We start from the raw sequence: 13,875 nt of genomic DNA on the forward strand, positions 1-13,875 counted from the left end.
AATTTATTTGATCTCTCTGTGGCATTTGTCATGATTGAGTATTCATCTCTCCTTTAAATGCTCTCCAACTTTGACTTCCATAACATTATCTTCTCTCGGGGCCCTGCTCCTGCCTCTCTGAAACAGTAAAGAGGGTAAACTCTGGAGTCAGAGCTGGGTTCAGTTCCTCTTTCACACTTGGGAGCTGTGTAACCTGGAGCAAATAACTTAATGTCTTCAAGCCTTAGTTTTCTCGTCTATAAAATAGGGAATAACGGTACCTCACAGAGTTGTGAAGAGGAATAAGTGAAAAAATCTAAGTAAAGCACAGTGCCTAAGACAGTGCCACATCTCTTATTCTGGCATTTCTTTTACTCCTTAATTATTGCAGTCCCTCAAGATTCCGTTCTTATCACAGTCTCCATTCTCATCTATTCTCATTGCCTTTACTATATCTTGACCATTCCAAAGTTCTTATCTCCAGCTCAGACTTCTACTACAGCACCTGTGATGCTTTATGCAAGTAACTGTTTACTTGCCTGTCTCTTGCTACTAGATTGTGAGCTTGAGGGCAAGGGCCATGATTTGTCTTTTTCCCCAGCACATTAGAGTAGTACAGTGCATGATGTAGGCCTTCAATAAATGTTTTCTAAATGGATGAAATCTTTCTGGACAATGTTACCTTAATCCCATGCTAACTTCCCTCATCCTCTAAATCATTCATATGCAGCAGTAAATGTGCTAAATGTGTTCATTTGTTTGTTTTTTGGCAGCTGGCCAGTACAGGGATCAAACCCTGGACCTTGGTGTTATCTGAACCATGTCCTAACCAATAGAGCTAACCAGCCGGCCCTCTAAAAAAAATTTTTTTTCTGGCTCCAAACATACATACTGTATCAGTCAGAGTCTTGGCAGGAATAGATGGCACACTCAAACTGGGTAATTTCATGACAGTTTAATAAATGACATATTTACAAAGATGTGGACAAGATTTGGGAAAACCATCAAGGAACAGTACACTCCCCTGGGGCTAACAACAACAGGCACCACCCTGAGGCCTTAGGGGGTAAGGGGAGAGTAGCTATAAAAGAGGGCTGCCTGGCAGGAGTTGTGGGTATTGGTAGAGGGATATAGCAAACATGTGGGGACATGGAAGGGAGGGAGCCAGGGAAATAAATAACTCAAGCTCATATTCCTCCCACCCTAGTCTTGGGTCCCTAGGAGTAGAATCAGAGCCTTTTACATGGCTGGGAAAAGGAGTTATGGAAAGTGGGTATACTGGATGTCATCTATTACCCATCCAGACCCACTCTCCATCCGTCTCCACCTTGCCCTGTGCTCTGCAAGGCTGAGTCATATGGCCTGCATCAATGGATTCCCTTGGGCTCTGGTTTCTATTTGGGTTCCACCAATGGGAGGATATTATGGATTGAATTGTGTCCCCCCTTACCCTCAAAATTCAGAAGTTGAAGTCTCAACCCCCAGTACTTCAAATGTGACCTTATTTAGAAATAGGATCATTGCAGATGTAATTAGTTAAGATGAGGTCATGGGCCATATATTAGTTTTCTGTTGCTTATAACAAAATACCTGAAACCGAGTAATTTATTTTATTTTATTTTTAGGTGAGATCATTATATATGGTTATAGAGTGTCTTTTATTATTATTTATTTTTTATTCTTTTTTTTTTTTTTGGTGGCTGGCTGGTATGGGGATCCAAACCCTTGGTATTATAACACTGTGCTCTAACCAACTGAGCTAACCAGCCAGCCCAAAACTAGGTAGTTTATAAGGAAACCAAATTTATTTTAAGAAAGTTTTGGAGGCTGGGAAGTCCAAGGTCCAGGGACACAACGGTATACAGCCTTCTTCTTGGTAGGAACTCTCTGCAGAGTCCCTAGATGATGCAGTTTATCACATGGTGAGAATGGCAAGAGTGTCTTTACATGCTCACTTACTCTCCTTACAAAGCCACCGGTCCATTCCCTAATAACCCGTTAAACCATTAACCCATTAATCCATGAATAAATTCATCCATTCATGAAGGCAGAGTCTTCATGACCCAATCACCTCTTAAAGGTCATACCTTTCAAACACCATATTGGGAATCAAGCTCCAACATGAGCTTGGGGCCCATTCAGACCATAGCAGGCCATAATCCAATGATTGATGTTCTTACAAAAAGGGAAACTTGGACACAGATACACATAGGAAGAAAGCCAAGTGAAGAGACCTAGGTCATACTTCTTTTTTTTTTTTTTTTTTTAAAGATGACCGGTAAGGGGATCTTAACCCTTGACTTGGTGTTGTCAGCACCACACTCAGCCAGTGAGCGAACCGGCCATCCGTATATGGGATCCGAACCCGGGGCCTTGGTGTTATCAGCACCACACTCTACCGAGTGAGCCACGGGCCGGCCCCTAGGTCATACTTCTACAAGCCAAGGAACACCAAAGTTTGCTGGAAAACCATCAGAAGGTAGGGTAGAGGATGGAAGACATTCTCACAGCCCACAGAAGAAACCAATCCAGGTGACACCTTGATCTGGGACTTCTAGCCTCCAGAACTATGAGAACAATACATTTCTATTATTTAGGCCACCCAGGTTGTGGTACTTTGTTATGGCATCCCTAGCAAACTGATAAAGAGGAGATGACAGGATGGGCTACCCAAGAAGCCTATGCTTGCTGGCCCCACATTCTATCCCATTCTTTGCAACCCCTTCCAAATGGACCTGGAGCACCCATTTTTCTGAGCCTGCTCTCTCAAAAGTCACCAATGATTTGTTTCTCACTGGCCAAATCTGACCTTTTCTGTCATTATTCTACTTGACAATTTCACATCATATTTAGAATTCCTCTCACTTTAAGGTCCATGTCTGTTTAATCTCCACTGGCTTCCTTCATTCTCTTTATTTTTAAATGTACAACTTCCCTGAGATTGTACCCTTATCCTTCCGTACAGTTACCTTTAGTCCAGAAATTGCAAATTGCTGGCCATGTTCTCCACCCCAGATATGTTTTGTTAAACTCTCACTGGTTCCACAATTCCTAGCAGATAAAGTCCAAACGCCTTAGCTCTTCTTTTTTTTTTTTTTTTTTTTTTTAAAGATGACCGGTGAGGGGATCTCAACCCTTGGCTTGGTGTTGTCAGCACCACGCTCAGCCAGTGAGCAAACCGGCCATCCCTATATAGGATCCGAACCCGTGGCCTTGGTGTTATCAACACCACACTCTACCGAGTGAGCCACGGGCCAGCCCACTCCTTAGCTCTTCTAACCTAAGACATCCAACTCCCTGTTTTCCAAGGTAATTGCAAATAGAGAACATAGGCTGGCCGGTTACTCAGTTGGTTAGAGCGTGGTGCTGATAACACCAAGGTCAAGGGTTTCATCCCCGAACTCACGGGGCGGGTGGCGGGAGGGGGGAGAGAGAGAGCGCAAATGCGACAGACGGACAGACGGATGGATGGACGGAGGGACGGACGGAAGGAAGGAAATAGAGAACATGAATGCTTCAAAGTCAAAAATAATAATACTAAGTTTGAGCCAAGAGCCCCAGATATTTCTCTCTCATCATCATAGTTGTTCTCAGGCTAATGATTGAAAATCTGATTTTTCCAGCCTCTTTCTGAAACAGTATAATATATTGTTAGGATGGCAGGGGTTAGTCAGAGTTTGAATCCTGGCTCCTCTACTTATTACTGGCTATGTGCTTTGGGGCAAATTTCTATCCTCATTCTGACTCAGTTTCTTTTTCTGTAAAATGAAGATAAGAGTATCTGCTTTATGGGATTAATAATTGAACTCAATGTATGCAAACTATTTTAAATGGTACTCATTATTTCTGTTATTGCTGCTTCACCTCTGAGCACATTCACACAATTTATTCAAGTCATTATTAGAGCACTGGATTGAACGGGCTTCGGACCAGGATTCTTACCACTTTCTTTGTATGACCTTGGGCAAATCCTTTCCCTGGGCCTCGGTTTCTCCATGTGTAAAATATGGGTATGGGGAGGGTGCATCATGCACAGGTTAGACTAATGGATCTCTAAGATTCCTGACACCTCTAAAGCCCCATGGGAAGTAAGCCACCAATTTCTCCGATAGGGACGTCTAACGTTATCTTCCAGTTAGGCAGGTTGGAATCTTGATCCTTTTTCTCGACATTAAGGAATTCACTTCTCCTCTTTCAGCCTCATTTTCCCTGTTTGTAAAACAACAAACAAAACAAACACGTGTTACTTCCTTCCTAGCAGGATTCCTACCAGGCGCCAAGCAAATAGGGATGTACCCTAACTAGCTCTGGCCGTCTTCCTGCTCCTCAGCTTCAACTCCGTCCCCTTGCCCCGCGCTGCCGCCTGCCGGCTCTCCTGTCCCTTCTCTGAACTGCTGCAGTACTTTGGGTCACTACACCGAGTTCTGCGCGTACGTATCGCAAATACGACCCACATGCAGGCTTTAAATGTGAACTTCCTCAGGCTCTCCGACCCTCCAGCAACTGGAGCCCGACCCTGAACAGGAGGCGGGAGACGGGACACTGAGAAATGAAAGTGTCCAGGAACGCGGAGGCAGCGCGGGTTCCGACCCCAGGCGTCCCGCCCCGCCCCTCTTGCTTTCAGACACCGATTCCCTGAGACCGGCTTGAAGCATCTCTCTGCCTTCAAATCACGCGCCACGGCTGCACTCTCGTGAGATCTGTGACTTGCCCCGGAATACCCGCCCCCTCTGCCGTCGAGGCCAATGGGCTAGGGCGTCGGTTGCGACGGTTGGGTTTTGAAGCAGCCAATGAGTGCTCGGAGCGGAGAGTTTAAGGGGCGTGGGTCAGGCGTGGTGAAGCCTGTCCGGGATTGGAACCTGCTCGCGAACGCCCGGTGAGAGCCCCTGGGCTGAGCCGAGGTGGGGGTCTGGGGGTGCTAGGCCAGGAGGGGTTGCAGCCGAGGGTGACCCTGATTGTGTGGCCGACCAGGAGCGAAGGAGCCCCGCGCCGTCCCCTGAGCACGGTCGCCTCTCTTCCTCCAGGGCCCAGCGGGCGCCAACTCCAGGGACTCCTCCAGGCTCTCCCATGGCTCAGTTCGTGTTCGAGAGTGACCTGCACTCGCTGCTTCAGCTGGATGCACCCATCCCCAATGCACCCCCTGCGCGCTGGCAGCGCAAAGCCAAGGAAGCCGCGGGGCCGGCCCCCTCGCCCATGCGGGCCGCCAACCGATCCCACAGTGCCGGCAGGACCCCGGGCAGAACTCCTGGTCAGTGCAGTGCGGCAGGACAAGGGGAGGGAGAGGGAGTAGCTGAAAGCTACCTTAATGCTTCCTCCTTCGGGCGCCTGGTCAGACTGGCTTCTCTCTCCCCGCCCCAGGCAAATCCTGTTCTAAGGTTCAGACTACTCCTAGCAAACCTGGCGGTGACCGCTATATCCCCCATCGCAGTGCTTCCCAGATGGAGGTGGCCAGCTTCCTCCTGAGCAAGGAAAACCAGCCTGACAACAGCCAGACACCCACCAAGAAGGTATGTCCCAGAGGGACTCGAGGTATGGCACCAGACTGTGTTCTTTGGATAATACCATCCTGCCTCACCACCACCCTTATATGCTAGGAACATCAGAAAGCCTGGGCTTTGAACCTGAACGGTTTTGATGTGGAGGAAGCCAAGATCCTTCGGCTCAGTGGAAAACCACAGAATGCCCCAGAGGGTAAGACCTGAAGTTCTTGGAGAAATATGTCTATCCCCAGGGCTTATGGGAGATGTTTCTCTGCTCTTCCCACCTAAGACTGAGGGCAAGGGAGGTGTCAGTTGTCCCAGCATTTAGACCCACTCTGTTGCCACAGGTTACCAGAACAGACTGAAAGTACTGTATAGCCAGAAGGCCACGCCTGGCTCCAGCCGGAAGACCTGCCGTTACATTCCTTCCCTGCCAGACCGCATTCTGGATGCTCCTGAAATCCGAAATGATTACTGTAAGTGCAGCCTTATCTGTGCCCCATGGATGGAGAAAGAGGACCTGGGTACCAGGCAAGTCAGGAAGCTCATGGTCTTCCCTTTCTACCTCTGGCAGACCTGAACCTTGTGGATTGGAGCTCTGGGAATGTACTGGCTGTGGCACTGGACAACAGTGTGTACTTGTGGAGTGCAGGCTCTGGCGACATCCTGCAGCTGCTGCAAATGGAACAGCCTGGGGACTATGTATCCTCTGTAGCCTGGATTAAAGAGGGCAACTACCTAGCTGTAGGCACCAGCAATGCTGAGGTGCAGGTGAGACTTGTCCCTGCACTGCTTTATCGTGACCAGACCCAGGGAGCTTGCTCAGCTGAGGATGTTAATGCCAAGCCCCAATCTCTGATCCTAGAGGTCTTCTCTTCCTAGCTATGGGATGTGCAACAGCAGAAACGGCTTCGAAACATGACCAGCCACTCTGCCCGAGTGGGCTCCCTAAGTTGGAACAGCTATATCCTGTCCAGGTCAGTGGTTCTTGCCAGTCTCTGGCAAAATCAATCTGATTTTTCTGCCCCCCGCTTCCCTGTCTATACACCCCTGAACTGAAGCAGCTCTGGCTTACTTGTTTGACGCTGCCACAGATACCAATTCCCTTCTTCCCTCCTTCCCTCCCTTAGTGGCTCACGCTCTGGCCACATCCACCACCATGATGTTCGGGTAGCAGAACACCATGTGGCCACACTAAGTGGCCACAGCCAAGAAGTTTGTGGGCTGTGCTGGGCCCCAGATGGACGACATTTGGCCAGTGGTGGCAATGATAACTTGGTCAATGTGTGGCCTAGTGCTCCTGGAGAAGGTGGTTGGGTTCCCCTGCAAACATTCACCCAGCATCAAGGAGCGGTCAAGGTGAGAATGGGATTGGGCTGAGGCGTCTGTAGATCCTCATCTGTAACCTGGGGACTATGAAGGAGAGATGGGATGGTGGAATTGGACTGGATTAATCTGTGATCCCTATAGCTCCTTGTCTTGCTCTAGTACCTGCTGACTCTATCTTTATCCTACCTAGGCTGTAGCTTGGTGTCCCTGGCAGTCCAACGTCCTGGCAACAGGAGGGGGCACCAGCGATCGACACATTCGCATCTGGAACGTCTGTTCTGGGGCCTGTCTGAGTGCCGTGGATGCCTATTCCCAGGTAGTCTTTTACCTCTCCCAGCTTTTCACTCCTAGATGTGTTCTTACTCTGTGTAATCTTCCTGGGCAACCATATCCACTCCATTGGCCTTACCAACTCTGTATGCTGATGATTCCTAACTTCTAACTCAGCTCTCACTCATGAGATCCATTTGCAACAGTTTGTGCCTTATCTCCAATCCTTTGTCCTATAGGCACCACCACCTTAATATGACCCAAATTAAACTTTTCACTTCCCCTTGCCTCCCTGAAATGGGTTCGTCCTTCTCCTTTTATATTGCTTCAGAATGGCAGAACCTGCTCCTAGAATCTTTCATCCTCCTCACTAGGATCTATCAGTTTTACCTCAGAATATCATTCACATCTGTCCTCTCCCTTCAGCCTCATCCCTCTTCCCAGTGGAGGCCCACTACAATGGCTTCCTCACTGGTCTCCAAGCATTCTGTTATCTCCTTCAATCTGTCCTCTACACCGTGATCTCAGTGGTCTCTTACTGTCCTCCTTAAACCTGTAATGGCGCCCCATCACCTACAGCATGTAATCCAAAACTATTAGAATGATATTTGAGGCTCTTGGTGGTGGGCCTCCCTGCAGCCACTCCAGCTTCCTCTCTTTCCACTCCTGCCACATGTAGCCTTCATTCTAGACGTGAGCTCTAAAGCCGAATGGCCTGCGTTCAAACTCTGGCTCCACCACAAACTCTGGCTCCACCACCTACTAACTTAACTTGCATGTGATCTTAGGCAATTTGCTGAACTTCTTTTTGATTGATCATCTGTAAAATGGATAATAATTGTCTCTCAAAGGGCTTTTGTAATGACTGTGATCATTCATGTCTGAGTCTGTGGCACCCTGGCAGTGTGCCTAACGCTACAATGAGCTCAATTCTGATTTGAGTAGGCTTGGCTGTACATCATGCCCACACCATCCCCTCTCCACAGGTGTGCTCCATCCTCTGGTCTCCCCACTACAAGGAACTCATCTCAGGCCATGGTTTTGCCCAGAACCAGCTGGTTATTTGGAAATACCCAACCATGGCCAAGGTGGCTGAGCTCAAAGGTAGGTGGCTAAGTTAAAGAAGCCAGACACACAAGGCTGCATATTGTATGACTCCACTTATGTGAAATGTCCAGAATAAAGTCCAGAGAGACCAAACAGATTAATGGTTGCCAGGGCTGAGGGTAATGGGGAGTTAATGAAAATGTTTTGGAATTATATAGTTGTAATGGTTGTATAACTTTGTGAATATTATTAAAAACCACTAAATTATACATTTTAAAAGGATGAATTTTATGGTATATGAATTATATCTCAATAAAGTTGTTACAAAAAATAAAATCGAAAAAAGGTAAGTGACCATCAAAATTGGAGGACCCTGGGCATCTATACATTCATATGTACTGCTCTCACTTGCCCCAGGTCACACAGCCCGGGTCCTGAGTCTGACCATGAGCCCAGATGGAGCCACAGTGGCATCAGCAGCAGCAGATGAGACCCTGAGGCTATGGCGCTGCTTTGAGTTGGACCCTGCGCGGCGGCGGGAGCGGGAGAAGGCCAGTGCAGCCAAAAGCAGCCTCATCCACCAAGGCATCCGTTGAGGACCCCCATGACCTCAGTTGTTTTTTATTTTTCTAATAAAGTTATATCTCCCTTTCTTCTTGCATGCCCTATGTCCCAGTAGCCTTCTCAGGGGCTCCCTGCTACTGCAATCAGAGAGCTAGAAATGTCCCTGTGGGAGCACTGACCATCCCTCCTGTTTGTACACAGGGCTGAGCAGGCTGTGTACCCCACCCTCTCCATTCACACATTGTACACACACAGCCTCAGTGGTTTCCTCTGTCACTTTTAATTAAGACACAAGTGAGTAAGCAGCCTCCACAGGCTGTATTCCCAGGCCCCCCACCCACCCTGACCTTTGGCCCAGAAGCTCCTGCTTCAGTGTGGGTTGGAGGAGGAAGCCTGGGTCCAGTGACAGATTATTGCTGACCTCTTCAGTGTGAGGAAAAAAGCCACAAGACCCTGGTGGGGGCCAGCCCTGAGTGCTCCTCTCCCAAGTTTAAGGCAGAGAGGGGGAAGTAAGTGTCCAGCCCTTTTAGGTCCTGGCTCTGGAGTGGCAGAGGGCAATGAGGCCATGTTCCTGGAGCTGGCCAGGAGAAGTGGGTGAGGAACGGAAGTGGTGGTCCCTGTAGACCAGCTGTGGGGAGGGGAGGGCCAGTCCCCTGCTCAGTCCTGACCACATAAGCCCTGGTCACAGGTGTAGATGGGGAGGACAGTGACGGATGCTGCCCAAGGTGCAGTCCTGAGGCACTTAGGTGGGCGCCAGTCGAGGCCCTGTTTCTCAGTTGGCTTTGACCTTGGCGATACCTGGAGCTCCATTTTGCTGAAGTGCATGGGGCAGCCGCTTGCCCTTGGTATAAGAGTGATACCAGAAATTGGAGAACAGCACAAAGAAGATGGTGCCATACATCCAGATGAGGTGGATAATGACTGGGTACTGGTAATTACAGCTGGGCATGAAGTAGTACTGGGAGATGTGCAGTGAGACCAGGACAAATTGGATCTAGGATAGAGAAAGGCAAGGGTCAGAGGGAACTGAGGACTGGAGGAAAAGGTGGGGGCAGAGAAAGACGAACATTGAGTGAAGAGGGATGGGATCAAAGATGAGATAGGATAAAGGTAGGAACCAGACTAGGAATGCTGGGGGGATGGTTACAGCCCAGGCCAAAGACCCTCACCAGCTGGATGGCTGTCATGTGCTTTTTCCACCAAAGGTAGGGCTGAGCCACAGGGCCAACAGCAGACAATCCATAGTACAGGTACATGATAACATGCACAAAGGAGTTTATCATGGCATGGAAAGAGCCCATTCCTCCTGTAAGTGGACAATAAAACAGGGTCAGAAGAGTCAAGCCTCTGGTCCCCAGTGCCCACTCTTTCCCCAATAGCCTTCACCACTCACCTGGGGCAATCTTTATCCCCCACCACCAGCTCCAGGGAAGCACTGAGTGATGAAAGACATGTAGGAAGGTCACCTGCCCATCTTTCTTCCGGAGAATAAAGATCACCTGAGAGAAGAGTGGGGGAAGGGGGTTCAGAGCCAGGGCCTCTCCCCTTTTACTCCCCCCAAGTTCTCGCATCTCATATCACTACTTACTGTGTCCATCAGTTCAATGAACTTGGAGAATAGGAAGAGCCAGGCCACTCGAACCATCTGCAAGAAGTCAGGGCAGCCTTAGGACCATGCACACTGCTCCAAAAGCCTCCCTAAACTGCCATGAGCACAGGTCACACCCAAACTGCTCCTGTTCCCCAGGTTGCTTATGACCTAGCCCCAGTCCCTACTTACCCTAAGTGCCTGAGGGCTGTTAGAATAGTCCACAGGGTCACAGCGCCAGGTGTAGGTAGTCAGCCAGCCAGACATCAGGAACTAGGAAGGGGTGTGGATTAGACCACCAGAGTTCCCCCCTCCCAGCAATTCCTCCCCTTCTCTAGATGAAGAAATGGATCTGAGCCTCTCTGGAAAGGAGAGATGCCATGCTCTGGCCTTACAGCCCTCCCCTTATCCTACTAGCAGAAATTAAAGCCTAGACATCCCAGGGGCCCACCTCATAGACAATGTAGAGGGAGAATGCCACCAGAGAGAAGTTGTAGACAATCATGAAGCCACGGAGTTGGAAGGGCTTGCGATTGGCCATGATGCGAGGCCCAAGTGACAGAACGAAGTACACGTAAGTCAGGAGGATGGAGGTCATTAGCAGAGGGGACCCCATCAGAGGGTAGCCCTGAATCCGGGGATCTGTGAATAAGGGTTAAAGGAGTCAGGAAGGGTCACAGGGTTCAAAGGGTCTTCACCAGTCTACAGACATGAGTCAGGTCATAGGGACTCTCCATTAGGAGACAGCCCTAGATCCAGAGATCCCAGGGAAGAAGGGAAGAAAAGGCTGGTGGACAGCATCTTACCTGCATGCTTCATCATCTCCTGGTACAAGTTCACAACAGCCTCCATCCTGGCTAAGTACTCTGGGGAGGTATGGAGGGTGAAAGTCAGACAGGGCCCACACCTGACTCACAGAGACAAGACACCGAGCCAGACAGACAACTCCTGATACCTCACTGCAGAAAGGGCAGAAGAACAGTGAAAGGCAGAAGTTGCTGGGGACTAGGATGAGGAAAAGGCCATTTGGTGGGGGCATGTGCTCCCCACACATCCTGCCTGCCTGGGAAGGGCTGTTCCACCCTTCCTCTCCACACCTTCCTCTCCTCTCCTTACTCTCTGCTCCTCCAGAGAGTTTTACTTCCTTGCTTCTCCTCTTCTCTTCCTCCATGATAGAACTCTCAATTCTTGCTCTTTCCAGAGTCTTACCTTCTAACCAATAGGGAACTCATCTCCAGAATGAACCTCCTCTCCCTTCGTCATTGAAGTCTCTCACCTCCCCAGCTCTGGGTCTTTCTTCTCTCCAGGGATTCTCTCCTTCAACCTCTCCTCTCCTGCCCATTATTCTCCTTGATCCCTCTGGTCCCTTACCAGGACTGTCATCTCCCCAGGGTCCCTCTTCTCCCCTGCCAGGATCCTCACCTCCCTAGTCCCTTCTGTCCCTTCCACATCTTATCAGCCGGGATTCCTCCTGTCCCCTGCTGGGTCACTCATACCCCTAGGTCTCTCCTCTGCCTTCCCAGGGCTCTCACCTCCAGCCTCTCCTCTCCTCTCCTCTCCTCTCCAGCGCTCTTCTCTCACAGAGCCCTTCCTCTACTGGAGCCGGGCTCTTTGAGACTCCTGCCCTGGCAGCTCCACCTGTCTGACTAGATCTTGTAGCAGCCTCGCCCTCCACCTGCTCCCACTCCCGCCCCCACTGTACTGCACCCTGGGGTGGAGGGTGGGTCCTAGCCACAGGTTTGTGCCTGGGGGAGCAGGATCCACAAGGATTGGGAAAGCCAAGTAAAGCCCCAGACTCACCACCCACCACCCTGGGCCAGCCAGATGAAATAAAGTCCTAGGTTCAGAGCCAGAAACTTCCCCCAGCCCTGGACCCAGCCCTATCCTTGATCCAAAGAACTGCTGAAAACATGCACCCAGCATCCTCTCCTGAACCAGCCATAAATTCTCAGTTTGTCCTACTTCAGAATGAGCAGAATTACCCTTCCTTTCCAGGGAGTGGCAGGGAAGTCAGTGGCATGTGAGGAGGTGGGGGAGTGGGGGATGTCTCAGGAATCTTCCCCTCCCTCAGGGAGGGGTCCCAATGGGTTAGGCCCCCTCCCCGTCAGAGCCTGAAGGAATGTCAGGGGAAGGCTCACAGGGACACAGAAGCCTCTGCCCAGACCCAGGGGAGCCCGGGACTCTTGAGACAGTCCCAGAGGGACAAGGCATTCCTCAAACAGCCAAGGCAGCAGGTGCTTCCGGTTGCCTCCATCCAGAGGACAGCCTGTGCAGGTGCTAAGTGAAGAAAGGCACCTCTGACACATCCACTGGAGGCTGCAGCACGCCCTTCGCACAGACACATCTCACAGATGCTCCCCCACAGCCCATGTCAGCCCCGACAACCCCACACATCCCCTCTCACTCGCATACACCTGAGTCTTACACAGCTTTCCACCCCCCACCACCCCGATGGGCTAGTGTGTGCACACACACAGCCCACCTACCTCCTGCTGGCCACAACTGCACTGCCCCTGACACACCACTCAAAAGCAGCCTCCGTGCGCTGTGACACAGGGGTTTCTAACCTTACACCTGCTGCTGACCACATCCATGCTGGCACACAAACAGCTCCCTTTGCAGGCCCAAGTAGCCGTGTGCAAATGCAGATGCTCACACGCGCAGGTCCACGCCCACTGGAAGGCACACACACAGGTTTACTCACACCTGTGGGAGCCACCAGGAGGGCGGGAACACCCAGTCACCCACACCAGCCATGCTCACGCACAGATCTCTTTTCACGGGAGACCATCACGACCATCATCTCCTCCCTCCAGGGCAGATTTTGGTGGGCTGCCTCCTCTGTCTATACAGGACTGCCCGCTCAGGCTGCACTCTACCACACAGCTCCTCTCTGACACATGTGAGTCTGCCAGCTCCTTATCTCTCTCAACCACCAACCCCAAGTTCAACCCCCCACACACCCGCACCCTGGAGGTCAGGAGGACTCCAGGCTTCTGGGAAGGACCTCTCCCCAAGCTTGATGACAATCTGGGTGTGTCCCCCGTGGGGGGACTCAGCAGCCCGCTCCTTCCTTCCTTTAAGATGGATGGAAGGGAAAGGAGACCGGCAAAGAAAGGGGGAGGGGAGGGAGGCGAGGAGAGAGGGGAGAAGGGGCGGGAGAGGGGCAAGAGCCAGAGGAGATGGAGGAAGGCCTGGGTTTAGGCAAGCGGGGGCCGGGGCCGGGGGTGTCGGGGGCAGAGGGAGGGTGCTGGCGAGGCCCGGCCCCAGGGAGCTGGGACCTCCCACCCACTCGCTCCAGGAACAGCCTCGCCCACAGCCTGGGCAGGGCAGGGCTGGGCAGGGCCGCGCTGGGCCAGGCCGGCCAGGCAGGGGGCGCCGGCACGTGGAGAGCCAGTGGAGGGTCCCGACTCACCAGCGGGGGGCCGGGCAGCAGCGGCGGAGGGCTCGGAGGCGGCAGGGCCAGAGAGTAGTCTCCAGGGCCAGCCTGCCTGCCACTTCCTCATCTGCTGGGCCGACTTTCTGTCACCAGAGGGGGAGGGGCGGGCGGGGGGCGCCGCTGATTGGGTGGCCGGCCGAGCAGGAGGGGCCGTCCAGCGCCGGCTCGGCCGAGGGGCG

The 13,875-nt window shown here is 51.4% G+C and overlaps 2 protein-coding genes across 2 annotated transcripts; one reads left to right on the forward strand and one right to left on the reverse strand.

Annotated features, from left to right (window-relative positions):
• The first annotated feature begins 4,809 nt into the window (after positions 1-4,809).
• Positions 4,810-8,747, forward strand: CDC20 (cell division cycle 20). Its single transcript, XM_063106245.1, has 11 exons — positions 4,810-4,855; positions 5,004-5,227; positions 5,338-5,486; positions 5,574-5,670; positions 5,807-5,935; positions 6,034-6,230; positions 6,342-6,436; positions 6,590-6,818; positions 6,979-7,104; positions 8,045-8,162; positions 8,523-8,747. Exons 2-11 carry the CDS (start codon positions 5,047-5,049, stop codon positions 8,699-8,701), a joined length of 1,500 nt encoding a protein of 499 aa, XP_062962315.1. The 5' UTR covers positions 4,810-4,855; positions 5,004-5,046; the 3' UTR covers positions 8,702-8,747.
• Positions 8,748-8,930: 183 nt separating this feature from the next.
• Positions 8,931-13,773, reverse strand: ELOVL1 (ELOVL fatty acid elongase 1). Its single transcript, XM_063106176.1, has 8 exons — positions 13,673-13,773; positions 11,064-11,123; positions 10,709-10,899; positions 10,450-10,530; positions 10,258-10,314; positions 10,063-10,168; positions 9,839-9,975; positions 8,931-9,663 (listed from the first exon to the last, which is right to left on the reverse strand). The coding sequence occupies exons 1-8, from the start codon at positions 13,761-13,763 to the stop codon at positions 9,442-9,444; spliced, it is 945 nt and encodes a 314-aa protein (XP_062962246.1). The 5' UTR covers positions 13,764-13,773; the 3' UTR covers positions 8,931-9,441.
• Positions 13,774-13,875: the final 102 nt, after the last annotated feature.

Source organism: Cynocephalus volans, chromosome 8 (genome assembly GCF_027409185.1).
Source record: "Cynocephalus volans isolate mCynVol1 chromosome 8, mCynVol1.pri, whole genome shotgun sequence".
NCBI classification, from domain to species: Eukaryota; Metazoa; Chordata; class Mammalia; order Dermoptera; family Cynocephalidae; genus Cynocephalus; species Cynocephalus volans.